At 54.3% G+C, this 26,831-nt stretch overlaps 3 protein-coding genes across 4 annotated transcripts in view; 1 reads left to right on the top strand and 2 right to left on the bottom strand.

The window, feature by feature from the left end:
- Nucleotides 1–3,943: 3,943 nt before the first annotated feature.
- MED29 (mediator complex subunit 29) lies at nt 3,944–9,246 on the bottom strand. 2 transcript variants are annotated; one of them, XM_027855241.1, is made up of 4 exons: nt 8,714–9,246; nt 8,203–8,261; nt 7,941–8,025; nt 3,944–4,281 (listed from the first exon to the last, which is right to left on the bottom strand). In XM_027855241.1, exons 1-4 carry the CDS (start codon nt 9,005–9,007, stop codon nt 4,054–4,056), a joined length of 666 nt encoding a protein of 221 aa, XP_027711042.1. In that variant the 5' UTR covers nt 9,008–9,246; the 3' UTR covers nt 3,944–4,053. The 2 variants fall into 2 exon arrangements, with proteins under 2 accessions (XP_027711042.1, XP_027711043.1); XM_027855242.1 differs by having other exon boundaries at nt 8,741–9,232.
- A 110-nt stretch (nt 9,247–9,356) lies between these two features.
- On the top strand, nt 9,357–12,896 carry PAF1 (PAF1 homolog, Paf1/RNA polymerase II complex component). Its single transcript, XM_027855237.1, has 14 exons — nt 9,357–9,504; nt 9,910–9,939; nt 10,224–10,316; nt 10,484–10,605; nt 10,689–10,755; nt 10,855–10,956; nt 11,039–11,144; nt 11,231–11,299; nt 11,382–11,485; nt 11,563–11,679; nt 11,766–11,894; nt 11,993–12,098; nt 12,181–12,268; nt 12,349–12,896. Exons 1-14 carry the CDS (start codon nt 9,458–9,460, stop codon nt 12,786–12,788), a joined length of 1,620 nt encoding a protein of 539 aa, XP_027711038.1. The 5' UTR covers nt 9,357–9,457; the 3' UTR covers nt 12,789–12,896.
- A 230-nt stretch (nt 12,897–13,126) lies between these two features.
- Nucleotides 13,127–26,831, bottom strand: part of SAMD4B (sterile alpha motif domain containing 4B) — a 31,789-nt gene continuing 18,084 nt past the window's right edge. The window contains exons 3-13 of the mRNA XM_027855236.1: nt 23,542–24,012; nt 21,624–21,863; nt 20,889–20,998; nt 20,514–20,600; nt 19,384–19,702; nt 18,613–18,698; nt 18,384–18,505; nt 17,838–18,036; nt 17,515–17,638; nt 15,478–15,561; nt 13,127–15,267 (exon numbers count right to left, since the gene is read on the bottom strand). Of these exons, the coding sequence (XP_027711037.1) occupies nt 15,239–15,267; nt 15,478–15,561; nt 17,515–17,638; nt 17,838–18,036; nt 18,384–18,505; nt 18,613–18,698; nt 19,384–19,702; nt 20,514–20,600; nt 20,889–20,998; nt 21,624–21,863; nt 23,542–24,012 (1,871 nt within the window). The 3' untranslated portion in view covers nt 13,127–15,238. The remainder of the gene's footprint in view (nt 15,268–15,477; nt 15,562–17,514; nt 17,639–17,837; nt 18,037–18,383; nt 18,506–18,612; nt 18,699–19,383; nt 19,703–20,513; nt 20,601–20,888; nt 20,999–21,623; nt 21,864–23,541; nt 24,013–26,831) is intronic.

Here is a 26,831-nt window from a genome sequence, read left to right as displayed (position 1 = left end):
TCATTCCCTGACGACTCTTGAGCTCCCCATGCTCCACCCCCTAAAACAGTGTTGCCTCACCATGCCTCAGGACTTGGACTCCTGGATCTAGGCCCAGCTTTAGAGGTAAGGGTGTAGAGGGAGAGTCTATGAAGCCCACTGAATTTGTCTCAATCAAAGACCACAGTTTTCAGTCCCTGACTAGTGTCCTCAGGGATCCAGCCTTTCTATTCTCCCTCCTGCCCCCTCCCCCTCAAAAAATAGATGTTTAATTTCAAAGCTTCTGGCAGTGTGGTATAGAGAAAGGATAAGTAATTGAACATGTAGTTAGGAAGACCTGGGCTGAAATCGTGCCTCACACACTTGTTAGCTGGGTGAACCCAAGCAAGCCCACAGGAGCCTCACTAGGCCTGTCTTCTCTGTAAATGGGGGGGGGGGGTTCCACTTGAATTCTAAGACCCTTTCCTGCTCTAAATCTATGATCTCAGAGGCCTAGCTGTTTAACCATCTAGCCTGACTCTTTGGGATACCAGGTGTCCAGCCTGGCACCTACCCCCTTAGGGCTCAGGTCTCTACCTTTTCAGGGATTACAATTATTTTTCATCCTTATAATTCTAGTGCTTAGCACCAAGCCTTACATAGAGTGAACTTTTTCTTTTTAAATTTCCTCTAGCATCCCTCCCTTTGAGTCACACGGAAATAGAATCCTCAGGGTCCCAGGCATCTAACCCCCTCAACTCCATCTCCCTCAGGGATCCAAATTTTCACTCCAAATTCAGGTCATTTCAGAAGCTATCACAACCTTCTGACCTCCTTAAATTCCATAGCCTCTGACAGCTAAGGGTATCAGATCCACAGCCTCTGACCCCTCAGGCATCCTTATTACCCACCCACCTACCCCCTCGCCTTTGGGGCCAGATCAGACCTACTCACCTGCATACGATCTCCTGGAATTCCTCCCATTTCTTATTGGACTCTTGAGGGGCCCGGCTCGCACATTCTACCTCTTGCCAGTACTTTTGTTTTCAGGATACGGATTTGCATACAGTAAGCACTTAAATGTTTGCTTGAATTGGAGGCATTATCACCTCCTTTGTGGAATCTAGGAGTAAGAGCCTTTTGTCTCTAAACTTAGCACAGTGCCAGGCACGCAGTAGATGCTTGTTAACTTGACTTGAGTTGGCTCATGGTCGATTCAGCATCACTGGCTACCTCTGGCCCCAGGTAGCCTCTGGTGCCTAGGCTAGGAAGTTAAGTGTTTGGAGCTATTAGAGGGAAAATCCCGATTTGGGAAGTCTAGCTGTTATAGCTGTCGGGAATCCCCTTTGGAATGAGGTTGGGGAAAGGGTGGGACTGGGGACCAGGGCCCCCGGGATGGGGAAGGGGGAGGGAAGGGGGAGGGGAGGGGGCGGAAATTGGCGGATCTAAAAATATCATCAAGCTTCCGGCCCAGAAGGTGGGCAGAGTTTCCAGAACAACAAGGGAGAGGGAGGCCAGTACCGGAAACCACCAAGGCCTGAGAGAATGAGAGATTGAGAAAGAGACAGACAGACAGACAGAGAGATTGAAATGGGTACAGAAAGGAGAGAGGGAGACAGACAGACAGACAGAAAGAGAAGAGGGAGAGAGAGGAAAAGAGAGAGTGACTGGTGATTGCAGCCTTCTAAGTGTGCCAGACAACTCACAAACACAGGAACACACTGGGCACAGGTGACAGATTGTGTGTCACTGTACCTTTCAGATGAAATTGTGTGTCCCTGCCCCTATGGGATTGTACTGGGAGGAAGAGGGGATGGTCTGTGTGTCAGTTACACAGAACAGGACCCACTGGTCTGTCTGCCTTTGAGGGGTTCTGGTAGTGCCCAGTGACATCTCTGCCTCATGACTGCATGTGCTCCCCCACAGGCAGGGGGAAAGGACAAAGTGTCCTAGCCTGGGTGTCTTCTCCACCCTTGGCTAAGGGGCCAGAGGAATTTCCCAGGCCTGGCAGAAAGGCATGGACCCTCCCCTAGGGGCTGGCCACAGCTGGATCCCAGATGTTCCCGGAGAGGCTAGGTCAGGCCACCTCCCCTCCCCACCAGCCAAGGGCACAGTTGCAGGACCCTGCTCCGCCCTTCTCACTTCTCCTTTGGGGCTAAAAATACTCTGGACCCTGGTGTCCAGGCCCCACCCCCCTTGCACAATCAGCTGATGACGCAGGCAAGCCCAGGGGGAGGAGGAAAACGAGGGGCCTGAAACACCTCCCCCCCCAGCCGCTCACACAGCCTGATTGGGCAGCAGGAGGAGAAATCTGGAAATGAGGAAGACAAACTCCACGATCCCTGCCTACCCTCCATGGGCCCCAACCCCCACTTCCCCTTCCCCAGCAGCAGGCAGGGAGATTAGGGTGATTGACTTGGGATTGGCGTCACAGCTCCTTCTTCTTTGCAGGCTCTCCCCAAAGCCTCCTCCTCTGACCCCAGTCTGAGATGCCCTCCCCTTTTCAGGGTCCTGGAATCACAGGACCTAAGAGGAATCTTAGACGTCATTTAGGCCAGGACCCTCTCATTAGACAAGAGAAAACTGAAGCCAGAGGAGGGAAAGTGGAAGTTTGCCCAAGACCACAAAGAAACTGGGTTTCGGGGCCATTCTTCGCCAATGGGCCTCCTATAGGAATCCTTCTCAGAGACCCCAGCAGAGGTACCCTTCTTTCCCCAACAGTGATCCTCTTCTGTCTCAGGGACCTAATGGGATCTAGGCCCCCCTCCATTCCCCATTCAAGTGTCCAGTCCTTGACCCCTACTCTAGAAAGCCAGAGTGTCCAGGGTTAGCCCAAGATTGAGGATGTGCACTGGGGGCGCGGTAGCCGTGATTATATAACTGGGGGATTTCCTCCCTCCTCCTGGGAGCCTCGGGTGAGTCAGGAGCTGTGTCAGCAAAGCTAGTCTGGCTAGGACCCAAAAGCCCTTCCCCTCCCCCTCCCCTTCCTTCCCCTCTCAGGGACCCAGGCTTTCACCCCAGAGCTCCTCCTCACTTATCCATGTCCCAATTTTCCTGGTGAAAGGAGATGGAAGGGGCGGGGAGAGGAGGAATCCAGTCAGAGAGAGCCCCGAGATATTCTCCTGGAAGAGACACCAAGGACCTTAGCTACATCCAGATTTAGAGCTGGCCTGGGGGACAGAGACAGAGATCCTGCCAGGGAGAGACAGCTCGAGGCAGTGACAGAGGTCCGAGCAGGGAGAGAAAGGCAAACCCAGTCAGAGAGTCCTAGGCAGAGAAATCCAGCCAGAGGGAGAGTCTCAGACAGAAGACAAGAAGGATTCAGACACAAAAATCCCAGGGCAAGGAAACAGAGACCCAGCCAGAGACAGTCCTGGGCAGAGAAATCCAGTCAGAAGCCAAGGATCCCAAGGCAGGGAAGCAGACCCAGCCAATGCCAGTCCTAGGCAGAGAGATCCAGCCAGAATTCCACAGTTCTGAGACAGAAAGATCCAGACTGATAGTCCCAAGAAGAGATAGAGACAGTCCCGGTTAAAGAGAGAGAACCAAAGAGGAGTAAGTCCCAAGCAGAGTCAGTCCCAATCAGGCGGACTGAGACGATTCCGGGAAGAGAGACAGGAGAGGGCGGGGAAGGGGGAAAAGTTGGGTGTAACTAACAAGGCTTCCAGGCTCTGGCCTCCCCCCCACCTTTTCTCCCCGGGGAGGAGGTGCAGGCGCAAATTCAGACACCAGATGGGCGGGGCCATTCAACAGATGGCCGTCCTCTGGCGCCCCCTGGCCGCCAAGAGGCGGGACTGCTCCCTTCTCCCAGGCCAGAAGGTCAGCCTTCAGCAGGCTGGGGCTAGGCACCCCTTCCCCCGCCCCGGGCCCAGGCCCTGAAGATCCAGACGCAGAGAGAACAAGCCAAAACTTAGGAACTTTTCATTGAAAAAAAAAAAAGTCAAAACTCATCCTTTAAATCCCTGCCCTCCACCCCCACCCCCACCCCAGTAGCCCAGGCCTCCCCGAAAGTTGTTGGGGGCCAAGGTCACCCCGGTGGCCAGCTTCCCTGCTCCTGCTGTTGCAGCTGGCTGTGGAGCTGTGGATGTCCCGGGGTCAGAGCCCTCCCGGGGCTGGCAGCTTGCCCGTGACCTTGTTGGAGCACTCCAGCAAGGCGTTGTGGATGTCCTTGGCACAGCTGATCTGGGCTTTGATCATGCTCAGGTACTGCGGGTAGGGTAGGCTCTCTGCCTGCACCGCGTCTGGCTTGGTGGCCGTGGGCACCAGTGTCGGGGAGTGCTTGGCGCTGTCATAGCTTTGGGACAAACACTCATAGGCCAGGCGCTGTGCGGAGAGAGGGGGAGAAGGAGGAAGAGAGACAAAGACCCAGCTGGTCAGTCTAGTAAACACATTAAGCTCTCCCGGAAAAGAGCCGTTACATTCGAAAAGAAAGTCAGTGCCTGGAATGCTGCATTCCAATAGAAGCTCCCTCCTGTCTCAGAGGAACCGGGCACAGGGGTGAAGTCGGCACCAACAATGAGATGCTTAGTTTGGCAGGCCGGGGCAGAGCTGCCTGGATTGGTCAGAAAAGGGAAATCTCCCCCCCCCCCCCCCCCCCCCCCCCCCCAGCGAGGGCCTAGCCCTGGGGCCCTGCTAAGAGCCTTAGGCTGGGCCAGGAGTGGGGCCCCTTGACCAAGGCACTTGAGGTTCCCCACCCTGGCCTGGACCAATGCCCCATTCCCTTAGCTTCCCCCTTTCTTGCTCTGTTATGTCCGACTCTTTGTGACCCCACAGGGGGGTTTTCTTGGCAGAGATACTGGAGTGGTTTGTCATTTCCTTCTCCAGCTCATTTTACAGATGAGGAAACTAAGGCAAACAGGGTGAAGTGACCTGCCCGAGGTCACACAGCTAGCCAGTGTCTGAGACCAGATTTAAACTCTAGAAGATGAGTCTTCCTGTTTCCAGGCCTGAGCTCTCTCCACGGTGCCACCTGGCTGCCCTAGCTTCCCTTACCACCTCAGTATTTAGATCCAGAAGCTGTGATTGAAAATGTGTGACAAAGGACTAGAGTCCCCCACACCATCCCTTGGACCCCTCCCACCAAAGTCCTCCTGGGTGCATTCCCCAAAGTACTGTCCCCCTCATTAAAATGTGAGATGCTTTTAGCACTGTGCCTGACGCACAGTGGGACCACTCAGTGAATACCAGAGCTGAATCTTGACAAAAAGTCCTGTTTTCAAAGCACAAAAAGGGAAGGAAAAGGAAGTCATCAATTAACTACAGTAAAAGGGAAAACACCGTTTAAAAAGAAACCGTGGTTGGAGAAATGGGACCGTAACTGCCGTGGAGAGACAAGGTGCCCAGAGAGGACAGAGGCACCGATCAACTGGACAAGACAGGCCTGGCAAAGAATTAGGAGAAACGTCCCACGTGGTAAGGACAGACTGAGGATCAGAGGAAACAGGCCGTAAGAGCTCAAAGTGGGAGCCCACCAGTTCAGCCTCTTCATTTTACAGATGGTTAAACTGAGGCAGAGCATTGACAATACCAGGTCACACTCCTTGCTAGGGGACGCTAGGTGGCACCATGGTGCATAGAGTGCTGAGCCTGAAGTCGGGATGACTCCTCTTCCCCAGTTCAAATCTGCCCCCAGACACTTACTGTCTGGGTGACCCTAGGCAAGTCACTTCACCCTGTCTGCCTCAGTTTCCTCATCTGTAAAATGAGCTGGAGAAGGAAATGGCAAACCACTGCAGTATCTTTACCAAAAAGGTCCCAAGAAGGAGTCACAAAGAGTTGAATGGGACTGAAAAATGACTGAACATACTGCTTCCTAGTCATTAAAAGAGCCAGGGCTGGACTCCAGGTTCTCTGGCAGAATGACTTAGCGGGCCCACTTTAAACTAGGAAGACCTGAGTTCAAGGTCTGCCTCAGACACATAGTGATTGTGTGAGCCTGGGCAAGTCATGTAACCTTTCAGGGTCCCAGACCAATTCAAGTCAACTAGAATTTATTAAGCCCTTACTATGAACCTGGCATTGGAGACACAAAAAAAGCCCACAATGTGGAAACAATTGGTGTATGCAGGATGTATACAGGGTAAACTGAGATAATCAGGAGAGAGAAGGTACAGACTTTAAAGGAGATCAGGAAAGTTTCCCTAAGTCAGGAGGACCTGAGTTCAGATCTGGCCTCTGACACCTGACACTTAGTAGCTGTGTGACCCTGGGCAAGTCACTTAACTCTATTGCCTAGTGCCCCCCCCCCCCAAAAGGAAAGGTTCCCTAGAAATCGGGATTTTAACTGGGACTGGAAGAAGCCCAGGAGCAGAGATGAGGATCAAGGGCATTCATGGCAGAGGGCACAGCCAGAGAAAATGCCTAGAGTCTGGAGATGGAGTGTCTGGTTGGAGGAACAGCCAGGAGGCCAGTGTAGCGCAACCACTGAGTTTGTGGAGGGGAATGTAAGGATGGTAGAAAGGGGTTTAAAAGCCAAACAGGTTATTATTATTATTATTTTGGCTAGGCAATGGGGTTAAGTGACTAGCCCAGGGTCACACAGCTAGTAAATGTTATGTGTCTGAGGCCGGATTTGAACTCAGGTCCTCCTGACTCCAGGGCCGGTGCTCTATCCACCGCGCCACCGAGCTGGCCTCCAAACAGGTTATTTAATCCTGGAAGTCAGAGGGACCACTGGAGTTTGCTGAATAGAGAGGTGATCTGATCAGCCCTGAGATTTAGGAAGATCATCTGGGTAGCTGAGTGGAGGATAAGCTGCAGAGGGGAGAGACTCAGGCCGACCCCCCCCCCCCCAGCAGCTTCTGTGACAGTCCAGGCACGAGGGGATGAGGGTCTGCACTGGGAGAGGCGGCAGGGGCATATTCCACAGCACTGCCAGGTCTTGGTAACAGATTGGACGTGGGGGGCTGAGATGGAGGGAGGAGTCACTGTGGATGACACATCTGTTTTGAGTCCGGGTAACTGGGAGCATGGCGGTGGCCTCGACAGCAATGGGAACATGTGGAAAGGGGGAGAGTTTAGGGGAGAAGACAATTGTTTAGTTTGGGATGTGGCGAGTTTAAAATGTCTACAGGACATCCACTAGACAGGTTCCGAAGGGGAGGGAAGTCAGAGCTAGATAAATAGAGTGCGGATCATCTGTGTGCGCAGGGGTGACCGCGGAATACTGTGCATTCTTCAAGACAGACAAAGCGTTTGCCCTCAGTGGTACAGAGTTCCTCAATGTCAGTATGGCAAATAGCATTCTAAAACTCTGGCAAAGCCCTGAAGAGGGGGTGCTGGAGACCCCGAGGGCTGCTGGGACACTAGCCCTCCTCATCCTTCCCTGGCCCCCTCCCTCCTTCTGCAGCTATCCTGGCTGTCTTCTCATCTAGAAGCCCCCTCAGCCCTATTTCCCTCCCTAGTGACCTGCCTCAGTCCTGGCCTTCCTTGAGGTGTCGTGGTGCCAAGGATCTGGGTTCAAATCCCAGCCGTGTGTGATCTAGAGCAAATCACTTCCCCTCTCTGTGCCTCAGTTTCCACATCTGTGAAATGACCTGCACTTGAGGACATCTAGCATCCCTTCGAGAGCTATGATCCTGTCTGTGGTCCTTCCCATGCCAGGCCTGACCTCATCCCATCCTGCCTCAACCCTGGCTTCCCCTCCCCATCTTGTATTAACATCTGGTCTCAATTTCTTTTCAGACCAGCTCTATCCTTGGCCTCAGCCTGTGGGCCATCCTATCTGGCCGAAGGCCGGCTCTTTGGGCTCAGACCAGGACCCTCCCCAGCTTGGAGTGGCTCTCTACGAGGAGGCCCCAGCTGAGTAGGCAGCCCCGGGTTCCTCTCCAGTGTCTTTGCAGGAATGCTCCCTTTTGGGGTCTTCTCCTTTCTTCCTGGATCCCATATGATCAGGCCTCCCCCTTTCCGAGAATTTCAAAAAGCTCAAACCCTGCTGGGGTCCCAGGAGGAGTAGTGCATGCAGCCTGCATGCAGAGTATTACCAGGCACAGCTCCAGCTGGTCACAGAGCGCGTAGAACTCTTCCAGGCTCTTGTCGAAGCGCTGCAGCCCGCCCTCGCTGCTCTTCCTGCCAGGGAGGGATCAGAGCAAGTCGCTGAGAAGGGGAAGCCCCGGCTTCCAGGGACCCGGACCCCCTGCAGAAAAGGGCAGACCCTGGGGCACCCTGTAGTCCTGGCTAAGGGCCTGGCACGGCCCGGGGGGCGGGGCATGGCGTGGGGGCGGGGCCGAGCCCTCAGACACTCACTGGCCATTGTCGATGTTGGTATTCTGCACCAGGTTCTGGGCCGCCACCTTCATCAGGTTCTGGGATGGGATGGAGAAGGGCGGGGTCATGTCTGGCAAACCACGCCCAGAGAGGAACCAACTCTCCCCTTCCGCCCAGTCCACCCCAGGGGGTCAAGCTCTGAAACTCCAGGCACCGCCTCCTTCCTAACCATCCGGCCAATCATCGACCCTGGGGTTCGCCTACTTCCACCTTCTCCACAACGTACCGCCCACGACCTGCCCTCCCTCCCGACGCCGGCCTTACTAGACCTCCCCCAGTCCCGCATGCGCAGATCCATGGGGGCGGCAGCTCTAGCTTAATCATTCCTCCACTCCCAGGCTCCGGTGCTCTCGTAGTCCCGCCTCCTCCCTTGTTCGCTACCAATTCCAGGGTTAGCGTCCCCAAACATCCAGCCCAGTCTCTTTACCGAGTCCCGCCTCCTCGACAGCCCACCCACCAATTGCCACCCCTGCCTCATGTCTGGACCCACCTCCCTTGGGGGTTCGGGGCCAATCACCTGTAGGCTCTCTTTGAGCTGAGGAATCAGAAGCTTGTAACGCTGCACAGGGTCGAAGTCCTGTTGCTGCTGCTGCAGGAGGCCGCTCTGTGCTGCCTGGATCTGTGAGGCCGCTACAAGCTGTGCCGAGGGAGGCTGCTGCTGCTGCGGCGCCTGAGCTTGCGGAGGCCCCGGAACCGAGGCACCCGCCGATCCTGGGCCGGAGACGCCGGCCGTAGGCGGTTGCGGAGGCTGGGGCGCCGGCTGCGCCGGTGGAGGTGCCGCCATCTTTTCTTCCTTTAATCCACCGCCTCCCGTTGGTCGCAGTCTCGGTCACTCAAGGCGATCGCGGATGTGCGTCACTTTTACGCCTCGCCTTGGCTAACCGAGCAATCCCAAGCTTCGAGGTTGCATTTGGGCCGCCTCTTCCCCTGCCATTATTCCAGTTCGTGCACATCCGACCAATCACAAGCTTCTCCTTCCTCAAAAACCCGCCTCCTCCCACTGTGGCCAATCCATCGCCGAGTAAACAAATAATAAACCGGGACTACGTTTCCCAGAAGGCATTTCGCCCGCGGTCGGTAGTTTGGCCCTGGAGTCCCGCGGGGTCCTCGCTGCCGCCGCCGCCTGGGAGGCCGGGAGGCGGAGCGGCCCACAGGGTTGCCCAGAGAGCCGCCTGCGTGGCTCGCGGGCCGGGCCTGGCCCCCTTCGTGAGTGGTAGTTCTCCTCATCGTCGTCATGGCGCCTACTATCCAGACCCAGGCCCAGCGGGAAGAGGGCCACAGGTGAGAGAGCGCTGCGCTTCCCCCACTTTAGGAACCGCCCCCCACCCCGGGCTCCGCAGCGGCGGGCCAGCGGTGCGCTACAGACGTCACCGTCCCTCCCCGTGACGTCAGCGCACCCCGGGTTCTTGGTGATGTCACTGAGCTCTGACCATCCTGGGCTGTTACCCCTTCTCCCGAATGGGCGCCCCCGGATTTCTTTCCTTTTTCTCTCGGGAGAGACTTCTGAAGGCTCTAACGCTTTGAGATCCCCCTGCCCAGCTCTTGAGTGCTTCAGTCAAGCTTTGAGATCGCATCCTTTGGAATCTTTGTAGAGGGGCTCCTGGCTCAGGGAGAGGTACCCGGGGAGGGGAGGGGCAGGCATCACCGCGTGGGGCAAAAATGACCTGAATTCCTGTGTTCCCCCAGACCCAACTCTCATAGAACTCTGCCGGAGAGGTGAGTGCAGGAGGGATGGGGGACCCCGGGGCTGACCGGCATGTGTACTCGTGGGGGGCGAGATCCCTGGGGCTGACCATGTGTACTGGGGGGGGGGCGGTGTGTGAGACCCCCGGGGCTGACCTACATGTGTACAGGTGGGGGGCCTGGGCGAGATGCCGGGGCTGGAGAGGAGGGGCTGACCTGCATCTGTACTGAGGGGGGGTGGAGGGGAGGGGCTGACCTGCATGTGTACTGGCAGGGGTCTGCAGAGAGCCCCTCTGTTATGAATGGTTTGCTCTCAGGTCCGGTGTGGTCTGTCGAGTTAAGTACTGTAACAGTCTTCCAGACATCCCTTTTGATCCCAAGTTCATCACATACCCCTTTGACCAGAACAGGTGAATATGGCCCTGACCCCTTCCCCCTAGGGCCTCCACGACCCAGAGTCCCTGCACAGAGGTTACTGATCCAGGCCCAGCAAGGGGGTGGTGTCTTATGGGATGAGGGGAGACCAGAGACACACAGAAGATCCCAGTCTCTTCCTCTTACACCTTCCTCCACCCAGGTTTGTCCAGTATAAGGCAACATCTCTGGAAAAGCAGCACAAACATGATCTGCTCACAGAGCCAGACCTGGGAGTCACTATCGATCTCATTAACCCTGACACCTATCGAATTGACCCTAATGGTGAGGCCCTGAGGGGAGATAGAGAAAGACTGGGGGTCACCTGTGTCAAGCAGACCCCCTCCTCACAATCCAACTTGTTCCAGTTCTCCTAGATCCAGCAGATGAGAAATTACTTGAAGAAGAAATCCAGGCCCCAACCAGCTCCAAAAGGTGATTTTTTTTGCAGGGGTCAGCTCAGCTGTCAGGGGAAGGTCTGGGTGTAATATGGGAGGGAGTCTTGAAACCTATCCTGGCTTCTCCTCCCCCCAGGTCCCAGCAGCATGCGAAAGTGGTCCCCTGGATGAGAAAGACAGAATATATCTCTACAGAGTTTAACCGTTATGGCATCTCCAATGAGAAGCCTGAAGTCAAGTAAGTGGTGACAGGGGCAGGAGGGCTGTGGGTAGGTAGAGGATCCATCCCTCCATTTCACGGGCTCATTCCTCTCTCCTAGGATTGGGGTGTCTGTGAAGCAGCAGTTCACGGAGGAGGAGATCTACAAAGATCGTGACAGCCAGATCACAGCCATTGAGAAGACTTTTGAGGATGCCCAGAAGTCGGTAATGGGGGACAGAGGCAAGGAACTAACTCCAGAGGGGAAACAGGGGCTTGGAGCCCCATTTTTATGGGTTCTCCTGCTCCTCAGATTTCTCAACACTATAGCAAGCCAAGGGTGACGCCAGTGGAGGTGATGCCTGTTTTCCCAGACTTCAAGGTCAGTCTGAGAGAATCTGGAGGGGGGAGGGAAGATGCAGGGTCTCTTGGCCTTCTGAGCCTCCTTTCCCATCTCTTTCCAGATGTGGATCAATCCCTGTGCCCAAGTGATCTTTGACTCAGATCCAGCCCCCAAGGACACCAGTGGTTCTGCAGCCCTAGAGATGATGTCTCAAGCCATGATCAGGCAAGTCTAGGTAAACGGTGGTGCCTCCCTCTGGGCCATCTGTCCTTCCCTTCCAACACCCTACCTCCATCCTCCAGGGGAATGATGGATGAGGAGGGCAACCAGTTTGTGGCCTACTTTCTGCCAGTGGAAGAGACCATGAGGAAACGCAAGCGTGATCAGGAAGAGGAGATGGACTACGCGCCAGATGACGTGTGAGTGGCAGGGCGTGGGGTCACAGGGCCAGAAGGCAGGAGAGAGGGAAGGAAGGGCTGACCACCCCCTGACCATCCCTCCACAGCTACGATTATAAGATTGCAAGGGAGTACAACTGGAACGTGAAGAACAAGGCTAGCAAGGGCTACGAGGAAAACTACTTCTTCATCTTCCGCGAAGGTGATGGGGTCTATTACAACGAGTTGGAAACCAGGTGTGTACGGTCAACCTCACCCCTTCCTGCCCGCGTGTGTCCTGTCCTCCGTCTGGCCTCAGGCTGGGTTCCTGATCTTCCCTTTGCCCTCTCTGTAGGGTCCGCCTCAGTAAACGCCGAGCCAAGGCTGGGGTGCAGTCTGGCACCAATGCCTTACTGGTGGTCAAGCACCGGGACATGAACGAGAAGGAGCTGGAGGCTCAGGTAAGGGCGATGAGGAGGAGGGGGCAGGGGGGGAGGGGAGGCGGCTAGCTGCCCCAGAGCTTTTCCTCCTTCCCCACTCTAGGAAGCTCGGAAGGCCCAGCTAGAGAACCATGAGCCAGAAGAGGAGGAGGAAGAGGACATGGAGCTGGAGAAAGGAGCTCCCGGCTCTGGTGAGTGCTCTGGGAGCCTGCCTGGCAGACATCAGGGGGCAGGAGTGGCACTAACATCCTCTCCCTCATCCCTCCCTCAGATGAAGAGCGGGAGAAAGGGAGTGGCAGTGAAAAAGAGGCGAGTGAGGAAGAGGAAGAGGAAGGATCAGGGAGTGAGAGTGACCGAGGAGAGGAGAAGGAGGAGAGTGAGAAGAGCGGGAGTGCAGAGGATGAGGCCGAGGAAGAGAGCAGTGAGGACGAGGCCCGGGCAGCCAGAGACAAGGAGGAGATCTTCGGGAGCGACGCAGACTCAGAGGACGATGAGGAAGAAGATGAGGAGGAAGAGGCTGGGGGAGGCGGAGCCGGGGGCAGCGGGGAGGACGAGGATGAGGATGAGGACGAGGAGAGCGGCAGCGAGGGAGGGCCTGGGCAGCGCAGCCCCAGCCCCTCCTTCCTTAGCGCTAGTGACCACTCAGCCCAAGAGGATGGTAGTGAGGGGGGCGCTTCTGACTCCAGCGAGGAGGCCAGTGACAGTGACTGAGGCCACCAAACAGGCCAGGAGAGGCTGGGCCTCTCCAGCTCAGGCACCATTCTCAGGACAAAAGGAAAATACCTATTTCTTTTTTTTTTTTTTTTAAACTGTTACTGTCAATAAAGGCAATATGTTTACAAGTTGAAAGCCGGGAATCTTGTTACCTTTATCCCCACACAGTTCTCCCTCCCCCAACCAGGGGATGCTGGGACAATCGTCCCAATCCCTTCCTGCCTTCCACATACAGAGGGGAAAGCCGGGGCATGAACACCCCCACCCACCCCCCTCCAACACACACAGGGGCCCCATCACGAGAAGCAAGGCGGCCAAAGATTGGGTCAGAGGAATTTTGGGTTTTCAGTAAATGTATTATAACAAAGGTCAGAATTTTTTTTTCCAAAATAAGCCCGGACCATTAAACAAGTGAAACTCCAACAAATGTGTTTTCTCCAACAGAGAGAAAAACTGTACAGTTACTCAAAGCTGCTTCTGCCAGTGGGGCTGGGGAAAGATGGGGGTGCTGAAACCATGGAGGGCCCGGGAGGGAAGGGAAGATAGGGGACGGGGGACTGGGTCCTGCCCGTCGGGGTGGGGGCTGCCTGCGTCCCACACACTCTGGTGTCAGGCTGGAGGGGGAGAGAGGATGGTTTTCTCCTCTCTAGGGGGCCCCACCCCCTTCCAATAGGGAGGTCCTCACCAGTAGACTGAGCCGGCTCATGCCTACCAGAATGATGGGATAGGACCTGGCTGGGGATGGGGGCAGGGGGGTAACCTAGAGTGGACAGGAACCCCTACCCCACAAAACACCATTCTGCTGATTCCAAATCATGGTGTCCCCTAGGAGATGGGGGACAGGCAAAGGCACAGCAATATGGAGGGGATGGGGGAAAGGGGCTTGCATAGGTTGATGAGTGCAAGAGGTACATAAATAAACCCGAGCCCCTCCCCACCCCTCCCCCCAGCCAGGGCATGGAGAGGCCCCCCTGGAGATGAGGCCCCTGGGATTCCCTGCCCCCCTCCCTCCCTGGACAAAAAAGGAGGGCAGGAAGGGGACAAGACCAGGAGTTGAGAAGGGAAAGTGGAGCCAGGGGCACCAGACTGGGTGGCTGTTGGGAAGAAGGGAGAGGGGCCAGGAGGTTTGGGGGGGTTTTTTGGTTTTTTTTTTCCAACATTTTGTTTCTTTAATAACATACGTAATGGTTACCAGCCATAGTCATAACAAAAGTTATTCATAAAATGTATCTAAAAATAACATTTTTTTTTCCTTTTCTGTGTGAAAAGCTTGAGAGAGTCCCAGCAGAAAGGGGTAGGGTGGGCCCACCTGAGGGGGAGGAGAGGGTGGTCGTTTCTGACATCTCCCTTCCAGCTGCCCCAAGGAGGTAGGGGGATGGGACTCTAGGCTATGATGTAGTGTTCCACTTTAGTGAGGTCACGACAGAGCAGGGAGAGGGTTAGAAGAAAAGGAAAAAACTTAAAGAGACGCCCTTCCATTGCCCACCCTCAGTCTCTCACCTCCTGGTTAGGGTGGGGCTACAGAAGGGGTGTGTGTGAAGGGAGGGGGCATTAAGGCAACAGACTTTCTGACCCCACTGGTCGCTCCCCCACCTATTTGCCCTGCCTTCCCTCCCCCCGGGGCCTCCAGGAGCTAGGCAGGGGGTAGAGGGGAGTCTGGGGGGCAGGGTGGACAGAGGATGGGGGGAGAAGGCACTGCCCTCTCCCCTGGTTCCATCCCCTAAACCCTCAGCCTCCCCTGTCACCCTCCCTCCACACATCATGGCTCAGAGAGACCCAATGAGATTAAAAATGAGAGGAAGGGAGAGTGTGATTGAAAGAGAGAGACAGAGAAACCGCTAAGAACTATATAAATATATGTCTTAAATAGGCCTAAGAAATTAATCGTACGGAAACTCTGGGAGGGAGGGGTGGAAGAGAGGGAGGTGACTCCCATCCTTGGGGCAAGATGTGTGTGTCTGTGAGAAAGAGGGGAAATAATGGAAGAAAACAAGCCTTTTGCTTCCTCCCACAAAGTGTTGACGACCAGAGCAGGCAGATCTGTGCTCTGTCACCCCCTGAGCTTGGGCAAACCCCTACTCAAGGGGAAGGGGGGAATCTGGTGATCTCCTTTGGAGTCAGTTTCTCTGGGGGGGAGGGGGGGTGGCCAGAGTTCTGGGAAAGCCATCATCCAGAAAGGAAGCTGGGGGAAAATGAGGTGCCCAGGGCAGCTCCCCTGGCCCTCAGCAGAGCTCCCCCTCTACACCCTGCATCACAGCAACGTGGGGCTTCCGGGGGGAGGGGGGCGAATGGTGTCTCAATATTAAACCAGAGTTAAAGGGATAATAAAGTAGAAAAATATTAGAACATATAACTGAGCCAACACCACCCCTCTGTCACCAAAGGGACAGGGTGGCCCCCTCTCCCCACCCCAGGGAGACGACGTGTCCGCTGGGCTCTCAGTCACATCAGATCGTGGAGGTTTTGTCTGTCCCATCTGTGGTGAGAGAGAGGAACAAGGGAAGTCAGGAGCTGAAAGAGAGATGCAGAGGTGATGCCTCCAGCCCTCCCCAGACCGCATCCCTGGGACCTGGGCCTCCTGCCAGGTGCTGCTGCTGTTGCTGCCGGGTAGGCTAAGAGGGAAAGGCCCAGGGAATAATCTTGACAAAGGAGCCCATGGAGGGGACGGGAGAAGGGAAGCTCTCACCACCCAAAGCGTGCTCTGTCATGCTGAGGCAGAGAGACTCCAGCGTCGGGTTGATCTCCAGGTCTGGGCCCGGCACCTGGCAGTCTGGACAGAGGTAAGGGGAAAAGTGTGAGAAGACGACAGGAGAGAGATGGAGGATGATACCAGGAAGCAGAAACAAAGGGACGATGGTGGCTAGAACTGAGGTGAGACAAGCAGAGAAGGGAGAAAGAGTTGGAGAAGGACCCTCTTCAGACCACAGTGAGATAAGAGACAAGACAGCCTGACTGGCATGAAGTGGCCACTGCCTTCCGTGATGTGCCTTCCTTGAGGATGTGTGCCCCAAACCTCCTCCACTTACCCGATGTCACTCTATCACATAAAGCCCTTCCTGACCATGCTTCTATTTCCCAGTCAGCCTTCCTCACGCAAAGATGAAGACCACTCCTCACTGGGCAAAGTGGGCTGACATGCGTTTTGTTCTCAGATCAACAAGCAAGTACCTACCGCGGGGAAGAGCCTGTGTCCCAGGGGCCGGGCCTCTGATGCCCAGGCTCCATAGTGTGTGCACAGGGGCTGAGAAACAAGCCAACACTCTCACTTTCCACACCCCTTCCTGAGTTGAGAGAACCCCAACCCGTCCCATCTCTGCCTGAATCTTCAGAGAGCGCAATTAGGGAGAGCACGGGAGCTACATTTCAAGCCATGTCCAGAGCTTGCCTGTGACTACAGGGCTCTCCTTGGGACCTTTTCCAGCTCCAGGGAAGCATGGAAGCATAGAACATCAGAAGAGGGGACCTCAACCAGTGAGAAGAAAAGCTGACAAAGGCTCTGAGAATACACACTGCAGCAAAAGGGGCACTATCTCTAAGGCCCAAACTCCAGTGAGATTCTGGACCCTGCATTTCTAATGTGGGCAGCACAAAGCCCAGCACTGTACATTGTACACGTTTAACCCGAAGTCAATCAATCAACCTTTATTAGGTGCCTACTATGTGACAGGCACTGTGCTAAGTGCTGCAGATACAAAAAGAGGCAAAAGGCAGTGCCTAAGCACATGAAGTCAAATGTGTGTACTGGAAGATGTAACTTACCTTTTCTTTCCACTCAAATAGGCTTGTGAGACATCCCTGTATTTTATCACCAATAGTTTGGCATTTAACTCACTCACCATCACCTACAAGCTTAGGAGACTTCACCTGACCATACCCTTTTCTAGATCATTCATTTATTCAGGCAGCTGGGCAACTCAGTGGTTAGAGCACCAGGCCCAGAGTCAGGAAGCCCTGACTTCCAATCCGACCTTAGACACTCAGCTGTGTGAACCTAGGCAAGTCACTTTACCTCTGTTTGCCCTAATCCACTGGAGAAGGAAATGGCAACGCACTCCAGTATCTTTGCCAAGAAAAGTCCATGGCCAGTATTGGTGTGATAAGGCCCACAGGGTCAGAGTCGGGCACGCCTGAACAACAATATAATCTTCCCAAACTGATCCCCAGATGTCTGAACTGTGACCTCAAAGTCCCTACTTTAACCTGAGAAGGGCCCATTTCTCTACCCTATTTCTTTTCCATTTCTAAGTCAATCAGTATTATGGCAAAACAGCCCTCAATCTGCCTAATTCCAGGAGATGACTCATTCAAAAATACCTATCTTTTGGTATGAAACTTTGCTAACAGCTTTGGATTAAATCAAGTTCACTGGCACATTCCTTTTGTCCACATGTCTACTTTTATGTTTAGTCACAGAATATTAGGGCAAAAAGAGATCTCTGAGATCCTAAAATTCAGGCCTCAATCTACATAAATTATACTGTAGTTTTTAAAACTTGACATGCGGAAGTAAAGACAAACACAATAAGATCACGACACAGAATGAAAACACAGAGAATGAGAGCTCAAAATACCAAGAGATAAAGAGCAAAGGAGAGAGACACAGAGAGAGAGAGAGAGAGAGAGAGAGAGAGAGAGAGAGAGAGAGAGAGAGAGAAACTGATCCCAAAACTTGGAAGGAAAAGAGAGAGACAGAGACAAAGGCCCCAGGGAGAGGGAGCCTCACCTGGTGGGAACATGAGGAGAGCCTGAGGGGAGGAATGCACAGGGAGGGAGTGGGTGCGCTGCACGGAACTCCGGCTCTGGCTGGGCATGCTGTTACTGCCTCCAGGGTTGGCAAACCACAGGTTCTGTGGGCATGAAGGTTAGACACAAAGAGTTATCGAAAAGGGGACAAGAGAAGGGTGGGGAGGACCTACCTCTCTGCAGGACTCCCCACCAGACTGTCTCTATGGAGCCCATCACAGCCCCCCTCCAGAAGCTGAGGGATGGCCTCCACGCTAGCTGGCATCTTGCCTCCCCAATCTCGTGGCCCTGACCTAGACATACCTGTCGTCCTTGCCCCCCAAGATTAGGGCTGGTGAGGGCATGCCGAGGTGAGACGCCCCCAATGCCTGCAGGGCTCAGGATGCCCATTCGGCTAGGTGGCAGGGCCCGAGGGGGCATCTGGAACTGCCGCTGGGCCCGTCGGGTCACTCCCATCCCCACAGAACCAGCTATGGGGAGCGAGTTGGAGCCAAAAGCCCAGCTGTCAAAGCAGAAGGGTAAGCGTGTGAGGGTACCGCCTGTCCATCCTTGTCCTGCCTCCCCACCCTGAGGTAAGAGTCCAACCCTGGCAAGGGAAAGAAGTGACACAGAAGGCACCCAGTTTGGGAGGCGCAGGAAGGCTGTTTGCGATCACCAGCCTCTCCACAAGTTAAAGGTTACGCTGGGAGGTCGAAATGAGGACCTGGTAAATGTCCCATGGTCTATAATGTTATCAAGCACTGCTCTTGTCCAGTGCGCAGGATGGGAGCTGGGCCAGGGCTCTTCCCACAGAAGATGAGAGGAGTGAGAACCCCGCCCACAGCCAGTGTGGCCCTCCTCAGCTCTTACCCCTTCTGCTGTTGCCGGTAGTTCTGCATCTCCAGGGCAGCTTTTCGGGGAAAGGTTCGGAGCAGCTTGAGGACCTGCTGCTTCCAGGACAGCAGGCGTTTCTTCTGTGTCTCGGTGAAAGCCTGGGGTAGGAGAGAGCAAGCAGAGGGGAATCTCTGAGAACTGCCTGGCCAGAGGCTGGGGAAACCCTTCAGCCCCTCACCTCCCAGGAGGATGAGGGAGGCCTCACCTCATGTGTCAGGCACTTTTCGATGAGCTGGAGGTAACTGGTAATGTTTTCCTCATCTGGCCGGGACACCAGCAGCTGAGTGCACACTGAATGGAGAGGGAGGAAGGGAAAGAGGTGAGCAAGGCCCTCTCAGAGCTGGGACTTGGGAGAGCAGAAAGGCCCTGCTGCTGGAGGCTCCCAACAGCAGCAGGGAGTTTGACAGAACTTAGCACTCCTCCCACACCTGGCAGCAGCCCTGGGCTATCTCTGGGCAGCTCCTTCCTACTGTGGTCCCTCTTTACCCCCAAGACAGACAGACAGACAGACAGACAGACAGACAGACACACACACACACACACACACACACACACACACACACTCTCACTCACTCACTCACTCACACTCTCTCTCTCCTGTCTGTGGGTCTGTGAGTCCATTCAGGACTCTACCCATTCTCTATTTAATTGACAAGTCAATTCATTCACCTCAACAGTGAGAGTCAGCCCCTGACCTCAGGGAGTTTACAACAAGACCATATAAATAAAGCCGACACAGAAAGGATGGGGGACATACCCGCAAGTACAAAGGACCATGTGTGGGAAGGGTCTCATCTGTCCCTGTCTTGGGAAGAGGGTCAGGAAAGCACACCTGATTCAGCTACCCATCCAGGTAGCAGTTGAAGTCCCAGTTTTCATCTCTGTTCCCCCCTGCTCCCTAACCTTGCCACCCTGGCCTTTGGCCCTGTGCTTGTGAGGGTAAGCAGCTCAGCTGGTGACTGGTAGGGGTGCTCACCTTTGCCCATCACACGGGTAAACTGGCTAGGGAGGTCTCCATCGGCGACAGGGGCTGTGGCCGGCTCACTGCCATCACTGGGAGCAGGGGCCGGCTGGGGGGGATAGCTTTCGGCTGGGGGATCCTTGGCCTCAGGGGCCTTCTCCGGGCCTGGGCAAGCGGGGGGGGGCTCGGCGCCCAGCGGCGGCTCCCCCCTTCCCCCCTCCTTGGCTGCAGCCACCACAGCTGCCTGAAGGATGCTGTAGGCCTTAATAGGTGTGACAATGATCTGCTGGAGTTCCTGTAGCGCATTCCTCAGGTTCCCACCTTCCAGCACATCCTGGGGATGGGGGGAGAACACACACACACAAGGAGTCAAAAACGGTTTCAGAAGAAGGCATGGTAGGAGCCAAGGCTGAGAGAGACAGAAAGAAAATCAAGGATCATAGCACCACAGACTTTTTAAAAGGATGCAAGGGCCTCCTCCTTGTTTTACAATTAGCATGGTGCTTGTTATACTTTAGGTGCTTAATAACTGCTCACTGACTTGACAAATGAGGTCCAGAGAGGGACTGGCACAGTCACACATCTAGAACCTGCAACTCTCCTCCCACTGTTTTTTTGTTTTTTGTTTTGCTGCTAGGAAATGGGGTTAAGTGACTTGCCCAGGGTCACCCAGCTAGAGAGTGTTAAGTGTCTGAGGCCAGATTTGAACTCAGGTCCTCCTGACTCCAGGGCTGGTGCTCTATCCATTGTGTCACCTAGCTGCCCTCATATTAAGGCCTACATATATAGCCTTACTCAGAACACTACAGGCTTACTATCAAGTGGGAAACTTAGGCAGGCAGTCTCTGAAGTGCCTCCTACAGGGCACTGAGCAGAGAGGAAGAAGACAGGACTCCCAGGCTCCTAGCATCCTGAATCTTAAAGCTAAAAATGGTGAGTCTGACAATTTGGAAGGACCTCAGAAACCAAGCCCAATCCTGCCTAGAATGCAGATAAGGAATCAGGCCCAGAGATGAAAAGAGAGCTGAGAAGGCTGTACATCTCCTCCCTGGCAGGGCTGACCCAGTCAGTCTTGACACCCTTCCTGGTGATCCTTCTGTAACACCACACGACCTCCGCCAAATGCCCCCCCCTCCAGTCTTCACCTTCTCCAGGGACTTGAGGACACTCTGCCTCTCACGGAGCTTCTGGATGCTCAGGGCAATCTTGTGACGGGCACCTTTGGTCACGTTCTGTGTAGGGAGGAGGGAAGGTCTCAGAAGAAAGCTGAGATGGCTGCCCACAGGAACCCAGAGAGGGCCTCCTGGGCTACAGCAGAGCCGAAGGTGAGGAGGAGGGTCTGGAATGGGTGGCATGGAAAGGAAAACCGGGCTCCATCTGAAATGCCTTCAGATGCTCTGGCCAGAGGCTGGGCCAAGGTCTAGGACATTCTAAGTTTAAGCCTCCCCTCATGGTCTATGGACCTAGAATGGCAAAGAAGCAAGTTGACTCAGGGATCTCTCTGGCCTCTGGGAGTTCACCTGAGATTCCAGATGCTGTTCAGTCAGGGTCATCATTTCCTCATAGCTCATCTGGGAGAAGAGGGCTGCATACTTGTGTAATCGAAGACTCTTGAGCCACAATGGCACATCTGTGGTGGGGAGAAGATGAGGTGTCCCGTCTCCTATGTCTGTCCCTTCACACTGGCTGACCCCCAAGCCATGGAGGCCCTCCTACCTGGAGCCTTCAATGATCTATGTCCCTCACCCCAAATGCACCACTTTGTTTTTATCTTGAATACACCTATGGAAGCACATGCTTGTCTCTCCAATACAATGGGAGCTCCCTGAGGGCAGAGACTGTTACAGAGCACAGGGCTGGTACATTTGGAAGAACATCCTAAGCGCTGGCTGGCTGACCGACAGAGGGATGAGGTTCTGTAACACTAGGCCCTTTGCTTCGGCCAGGCCAGGAGGGCCTCATCCCTCTGTCAGTCAGCCAGCCGTCACTTTCTACCCGAGTTTCCCCTCTGTCCCCACCCCCTCCAACCCAGACCCACCCTTTCTCAAGGCAATGTCCTCTGAAAGCCCAGTCTCTGCTTCTAGCCATGAGAACCCTGACACTCTCCAGGGTTTCTCCTGAAGAATTCCTAAAGCTCTTCCATGGCTCTGGCTATTGTGCCTGCCTGAGGAGTCCGGGCCACAGAGCACAAAGGAGGCTTACTCCATCTCCTGTCCCTGCGGACAGCAAGGGCACAGCACCCACCCCCAGCTCACCTTTCATACCACTACCGTCCTCCTGAAAAGTGTTTCGGCTGGAGCCCTGCTCCTCCGTCTGTTCGCTGCCTGAGGAAGCCACACTGCTTTGGGGTGAAAGGGGTGCGTGGTCGGGAGGGGCAAAGGCTGCTCTTGCCCCCAGTTCCTCTGGGCTCAGCCATTCACCAGGACCCTGCGGGCTCGTGGGGATGAGTGACATGGACCGCTTCAGAGGGCTCGGGTGGATTTGGCAGGGGAGGCCTAGGGAGGAAGTGTAGTGGGGGCGGGGGATCAGCTCCCAGAGCTTGGGTGCTAGGAAGCCCAGCCCCCACCCCAGGCAATCACACTACAGTGCTAGCCGTGCTATTCCAGTATACTCCATGTCCTTTCCTAGCCATCATCACATCTGATCTTCACAGCAGCCCTCGTGCCGCAGGCTGGCCAAGTGTTGTTATCCCCTTGTCCCAAATGAGGAAATGGAGGCACAGAAAGGGTAAGTGACTTGCCTAGGGCAGAAAGAAGACTGGAACCCATGTCCTAACTCCCAGCTGAACAGACCTCACAGAAGCCACGTGCAGGCAGGCCTAATCCCCAATAGCCCCTCAGCTGTGGGGCCTGGATCTGGCTGCCCTCACACTCTCACTCCAGTCTAGCCCCTTTTCCTCGTGCTCAAGCATCTCTGCAGATGGAAGCACTGACCTGTTGCTAAGTCAGAGGCCTGAACAGCCGCTAGGCACCTGCTGCCGCCTTTTCTCTTTATGAATAAAAGTCTAACCTTGCCTCCTTTTTCCAGGCCCTTTCATCTCATCCTCTGTATCTTCCTTCTCTGCAGGAGAACCCTGAAGTCCAGACTCCCCTATTCCCGGCTTCTGCCCCCTCAGGCATAATGAGTTCTCTCAAAGAGGAAGATGCTAGACTGATCCCAGGCCAGGGGAGGGCAAGGTTTCCAGGATCTTGAATGGAGCGGAATGGGAACATGGGAGAAGATGCTCGACACTGGCAGGGAAAACTCTCTTCAGAATAAAGTGTTGACACCCTTCACCCCCATCTTCAACCTGCCTGGTTCGTGCAGCCTCCTCTGCCCGCCCCCCCCCAGAGCACAGGTCCCTCCCTGCCTCCCTCCCCAGATCCCAGGACCACTTAGGGGTGGGGAGAAGGAGGAAGGAAGAAGGGCTAGAGCTGTGAGGCCAAGATGGAAGGAGGGGAAGAGATGGGAATGAACAGACTGTCTCTACACAGGGCCTAAGACTGACCACAGAGTAAAAAGAATACAAAGCCTTTCACTGAAAGAGAGCTTTATACTTTTCATCAAGCTCCTGTCTCTTTCCCACCTCCAGTTTACCCCGCACATCTGACAGGATAATTTTCTTTAAATACTGCTTTTACTACATTACTCCTCTGCTCAAAAAACCATGGAAGATTCTAATTTCCTGTTGCATCAAGACAAACTTGCTCATCCTATCCTTCAAGGCCCAGCCCTCTACAATCTAGATTCAACCTACCTAACTCTGCCTTAAGTCCCCAAAAGAAACCCCTCCATTCATTTCTGCCTCCACCGAGCCTTCCCCGCTCCCCCTGGCCTCCCCCTCACCCCCATTCCTCAAGTCCCAGCTCAAGCACTTCCAGGAAGTCTTCCCAGCCCACACCAAGAGCCATTCTCCTCCTTGGCAATTAACAAGCCCAGATGACCCACACTGCCAGGCTCCACTCAGCCACCACCATGTGTGACTGCAGGCAAACCACGTCCCCTCTGTCAATCTCAGCGGTTGGCCTCGAGATCTCTGATATTCCATCATATCGGAACAGTCTGTGATGTCTTATTTCTATGAACTAGATCTGGGAGCTGGAGCTGGAGCTGTATCCAAAGCTCTCCCCACTAGACTCAGGCTCAGGCCCTGCACCAGCAGCTGCTAAGGGGTGGCTATGGGCCAGGACTCACCTGCGTTAGCGTTGCTCCCAATACTGTTGACGGTGGATGGCACCGCACCAGAAGGGTGGAAGGGCACATGTCCGTTTTCTCGTGGTGGCTTGTCCTGCCAGCCTGGCCCTAGCTCACCAGGGCCAGCCTCCCCGGGGCCACCCCACTCGTCTGAGCCCTGACGGGAGTGGTAGGCAGTCTCAGCTCGGGTTCGGAAGCCCCCAGCCAGTCGTTCCTCTAGGTGACTGAGCCAGAGGGCTAGTGAGTTTCGGTCTTCCAATGTGGTGGCTGGGTGGATGAGGGCATAAGAGAGCAACTGCCGACTCTCCTCAATGAAGGCGTTGTTCTCAATTGAGTAGGCCAGCACCTTCTGCAGCAGCTTCATATACTCAGACTTGGCCTCAGTGTTGCCAGGCTGGAGCAGTGGCAGATGGGATAACAAGAGGGAGACTACCTTCTCTTTGGACTCTTGCTGCCATTGGTTGATGATGGCTAAGAGGAAAAGACAAACACAGGAGATGGTGAAGAGCTCAGTCTGCCTAGAGGAAAGGGGGTTACGGTAGAACAATCGTGGGAAAGGTAATGAGCAACAGCCTAACTTCTCCTGGACTCCGGCTCCAATTCAGGGTCCCTCTCATTCCCCCTCTTCCCCCAAAGCCCGATCAAGGTTACTTCCCCCTCATAAATCCCAAGCCCTGACTCTTGAACATCTTCCTCTTGCTCCCCTCTCCCCCCTTCTACACTAGTCTAGGCCTTCCTCCTCCGAACACCTGCTTCACTACTAGATCACAGCTTCCACTCTGGAAGGGGACCAGAGATCATTCAGTCCAACCTCCTTATTTTGAGATAAGGAGATGGGCCCCGAGAAACTGAGTGATTTCCTCAGGAACTCACAGGTAGCAAGGAGCAGAGTCAGGATTCCAACCTAGGCTGTTGGACTCCAAATCCAGGTCTCTTCCATGCATCCCTGGGCCTCCTTTCCTCTCCTGCTCCACCAGGCTGAGGGACTTTTCCTCAGACAGCTCTGGGATGCCCTTCTCTTTGCCCTGCCATGGCTTCATGCCCACAGTCCCCCTATCATTAGAAGCCCCAGATGAGGCAGCTCAGCATTTCCTGGAGTGCTGTTCTGTGACCTCTTTCCCTCCATTCATCTCACCTTTGCCACTAAGTTTTTTCTAATTGTCTTTGTCCACAGTGACCTCAACCTTCTCTGAGCAACTGAAATTCCAGAGTCTTCTCCCAGTCCTTGTCTGAAGCCCAGCCTCCCCGCCTCTCTTTTGTCCTGCCCAGTTCTCCACGTGTGTGACCTATCTCCTCACTGGGACTGTAAGCTCCTTAGGAGAAGAGACTCTGCCCCTCCTCCAACAGGGAGGACAGTGGGGGCTGGAAATGCTGACAGACCACAAATCTCCTTTCAGTCTTTTCCCTCATTTCCTTTTGAGACAAACAGCAAACTAGAGAGTCCCCCTCAGTAAAGGGGGCAAAGGTCATTTCACTGCCAACAACATTCCCCTGGATATTTTTCAGAAAGCAGAGACAAGGGCCTGGAAAACTGTTGTTCTGGGCCCGCAGACCGCAAGGGCCCCAGCACATCTACGTGAATCCCCAGGCACCTTCATTCACACACTAACTCAGAAATACTGAGAACCAACAATTGCCAGATCAGGGCATAGGCAGAGGAGTTAACCATGATCCCTCTTCCTCCTCCTCCCTGATAGCTACCAACCCACTCTCTTGCTATATAGTTCGGCCTCCTCCCATTCACAAAGAAACAGGCTGACTGACAAGACACGTCAAATGTGCATGCTGAGTGCCCAAACCCAGAGAGGGGATGGTGTCTTGCCAATCATAACAGTAAGAGGATAGCATCTGAAGAAGCGGAGTGTCCTGATCTCCAGGCACTTGGGGATCCAAACTAGTTCTGTACTCTACCTTTCTTCCCAATGAGGCTCAAAACAGCGCCCCCTGCAGTTAATTCTCAAGAAGAGCCTGTGTTTCTCCACTCGATTCCTGACTGCCTGCCAGGGGAATGCCTGCTACTTGGGACCTCATGTGACCTCAAAAACACTCAACAGCTGCCTTAGTCCTGCAATCTATCAAAGGGGTACAAATGCACAGGTTTTGGTTTTTGGTCTGGGATAACCCCAAATGTCACAAACTTTCCATACCCACAGCTTTGGGGTCAGTCATTCAGAAATGGAGTTCAATTCTTCTTGAACTCCCCATTCTTCCATCTATGCTATCTCTTGGAGATAGCTAATACCCACAATGAATCACAGATTTAAAGCTTAGAAGGGACCTTGGAGATAACTGAATCTGATGAGGAAACTGAGACCCAGATAGTTGCCCAAGTCTACACAGCAAGTACCAGCAAGGTCTTCTGGACTTTGAGTTCCATTTGCATTCACTCAATGAGCTCCTTACTCACGACACCACCTCTGTCTCTCAGAACTGAGGCAGGGGGGAGCTCAGTGACTTGCCCAGGGTCACAAAGCTACCAGTAAGTGTGAGAGGGGACTCTAAGTTCAGATCTTCCAGCAACCTCTATTACCTACACCACCACCACCACCACCACCACCACCACCACCACCACCACCACCAGGGCTTAATAAGGTCCTTTCATTTGGCCTAAGCCTACTTAATCCTTTACCCGATTGTGGAGCAGGGTGAAAGCAAAGGCTATTTTAAGTATCTAGGATTTCATCAATTTATCAGGCAAAATGACTGAGTGCCTGCCAAGTACACAGCATGGGGTCAGACACTGAGATGCCTTTCCCCATCCCTTCCCTCCTGGAACTCTTCTGAGCCCCAGCTAGTCCTATACAACCTCTATTTTCTCAGACTAAAAAGCTTCAACCTTTCAGTCCCCCCCCCCCCCCCCCACCCCATCCTCATGGTCACAAAGCCTCTGAGATAAATGACAAGCCCTAGATACTGGAGGCCAGGCACAGATGACCCCTGGTTTAGTATAAAGGAAAGAAGGCTTTCTGTTTCATTACCAATCCCCATCTTGAGCTCCTCACCCTCTCTCCCACCTCAATCCTTATACCTGATCTTGTGCAAACCAAGCTCCATCATGGTATCCTGGGAGGGGCTTGCCCACCCCCTTCCTTCCCTCACCATCGACAAATCTGTCAGTCAAGTTTCCATGCCTGGCTTCACCCCGCCAAGCCTGACGTGCCCATTCTCACTGACATTTGTTTAGACCTCAAGAGGAACAGAAGTTTCTGGGCCATGGGGAAGCCCTAGCCACATTGCTTAGTGCACTGCCCAGACCCTGACACAGCACAGCCTCTCTCTGGTAAAGCCCA

Source organism: Vombatus ursinus, unplaced genomic scaffold, assembly GCF_900497805.2.
Source record: "Vombatus ursinus unplaced genomic scaffold, bare-nosed wombat genome assembly UNPS02010822.1, whole genome shotgun sequence".
NCBI classification, from domain to species: domain Eukaryota; kingdom Metazoa; phylum Chordata; class Mammalia; order Diprotodontia; family Vombatidae; genus Vombatus; species Vombatus ursinus.
Note: the sequence above shows the minus strand (reverse complement) of the source record. Positions and strands in the feature narration are given on the sequence as shown.

Coding starts and splice junctions, on each gene's coding strand:
- MED29 (XM_027855241.1), bottom strand. CDS start 9,007: ATGGCGGCACCTCCACCGGCGCAGCCGGCGCCCCAGCCTCCGCAACCG. Junction 8,026..8,202: donor ACCAACATCGACAATGGCCA/GTGAGTGTCTGA, acceptor CCTCCCTGGCAG/GAAGAGCAGCGAGGGCGGGC. Junction 4,282..7,940: donor ACCAGCTGGAGCTGTGCCTG/GTAATACTCTGC, acceptor CTCTCCGCACAG/CGCCTGGCCTATGAGTGTTT.
- PAF1 (XM_027855237.1), top strand. CDS start 9,458: ATGGCGCCTACTATCCAGACCCAGGCCCAGCGGGAAGAGGGCCACAG. Junction 11,300..11,381: donor CTGTTTTCCCAGACTTCAAG/GTCAGTCTGAGA, acceptor ATCTCTTTCCAG/ATGTGGATCAATCCCTGTGC. Junction 11,895..11,992: donor TACAACGAGTTGGAAACCAG/GTGTGTACGGTC, acceptor CCCTCTCTGTAG/GGTCCGCCTCAGTAAACGCC.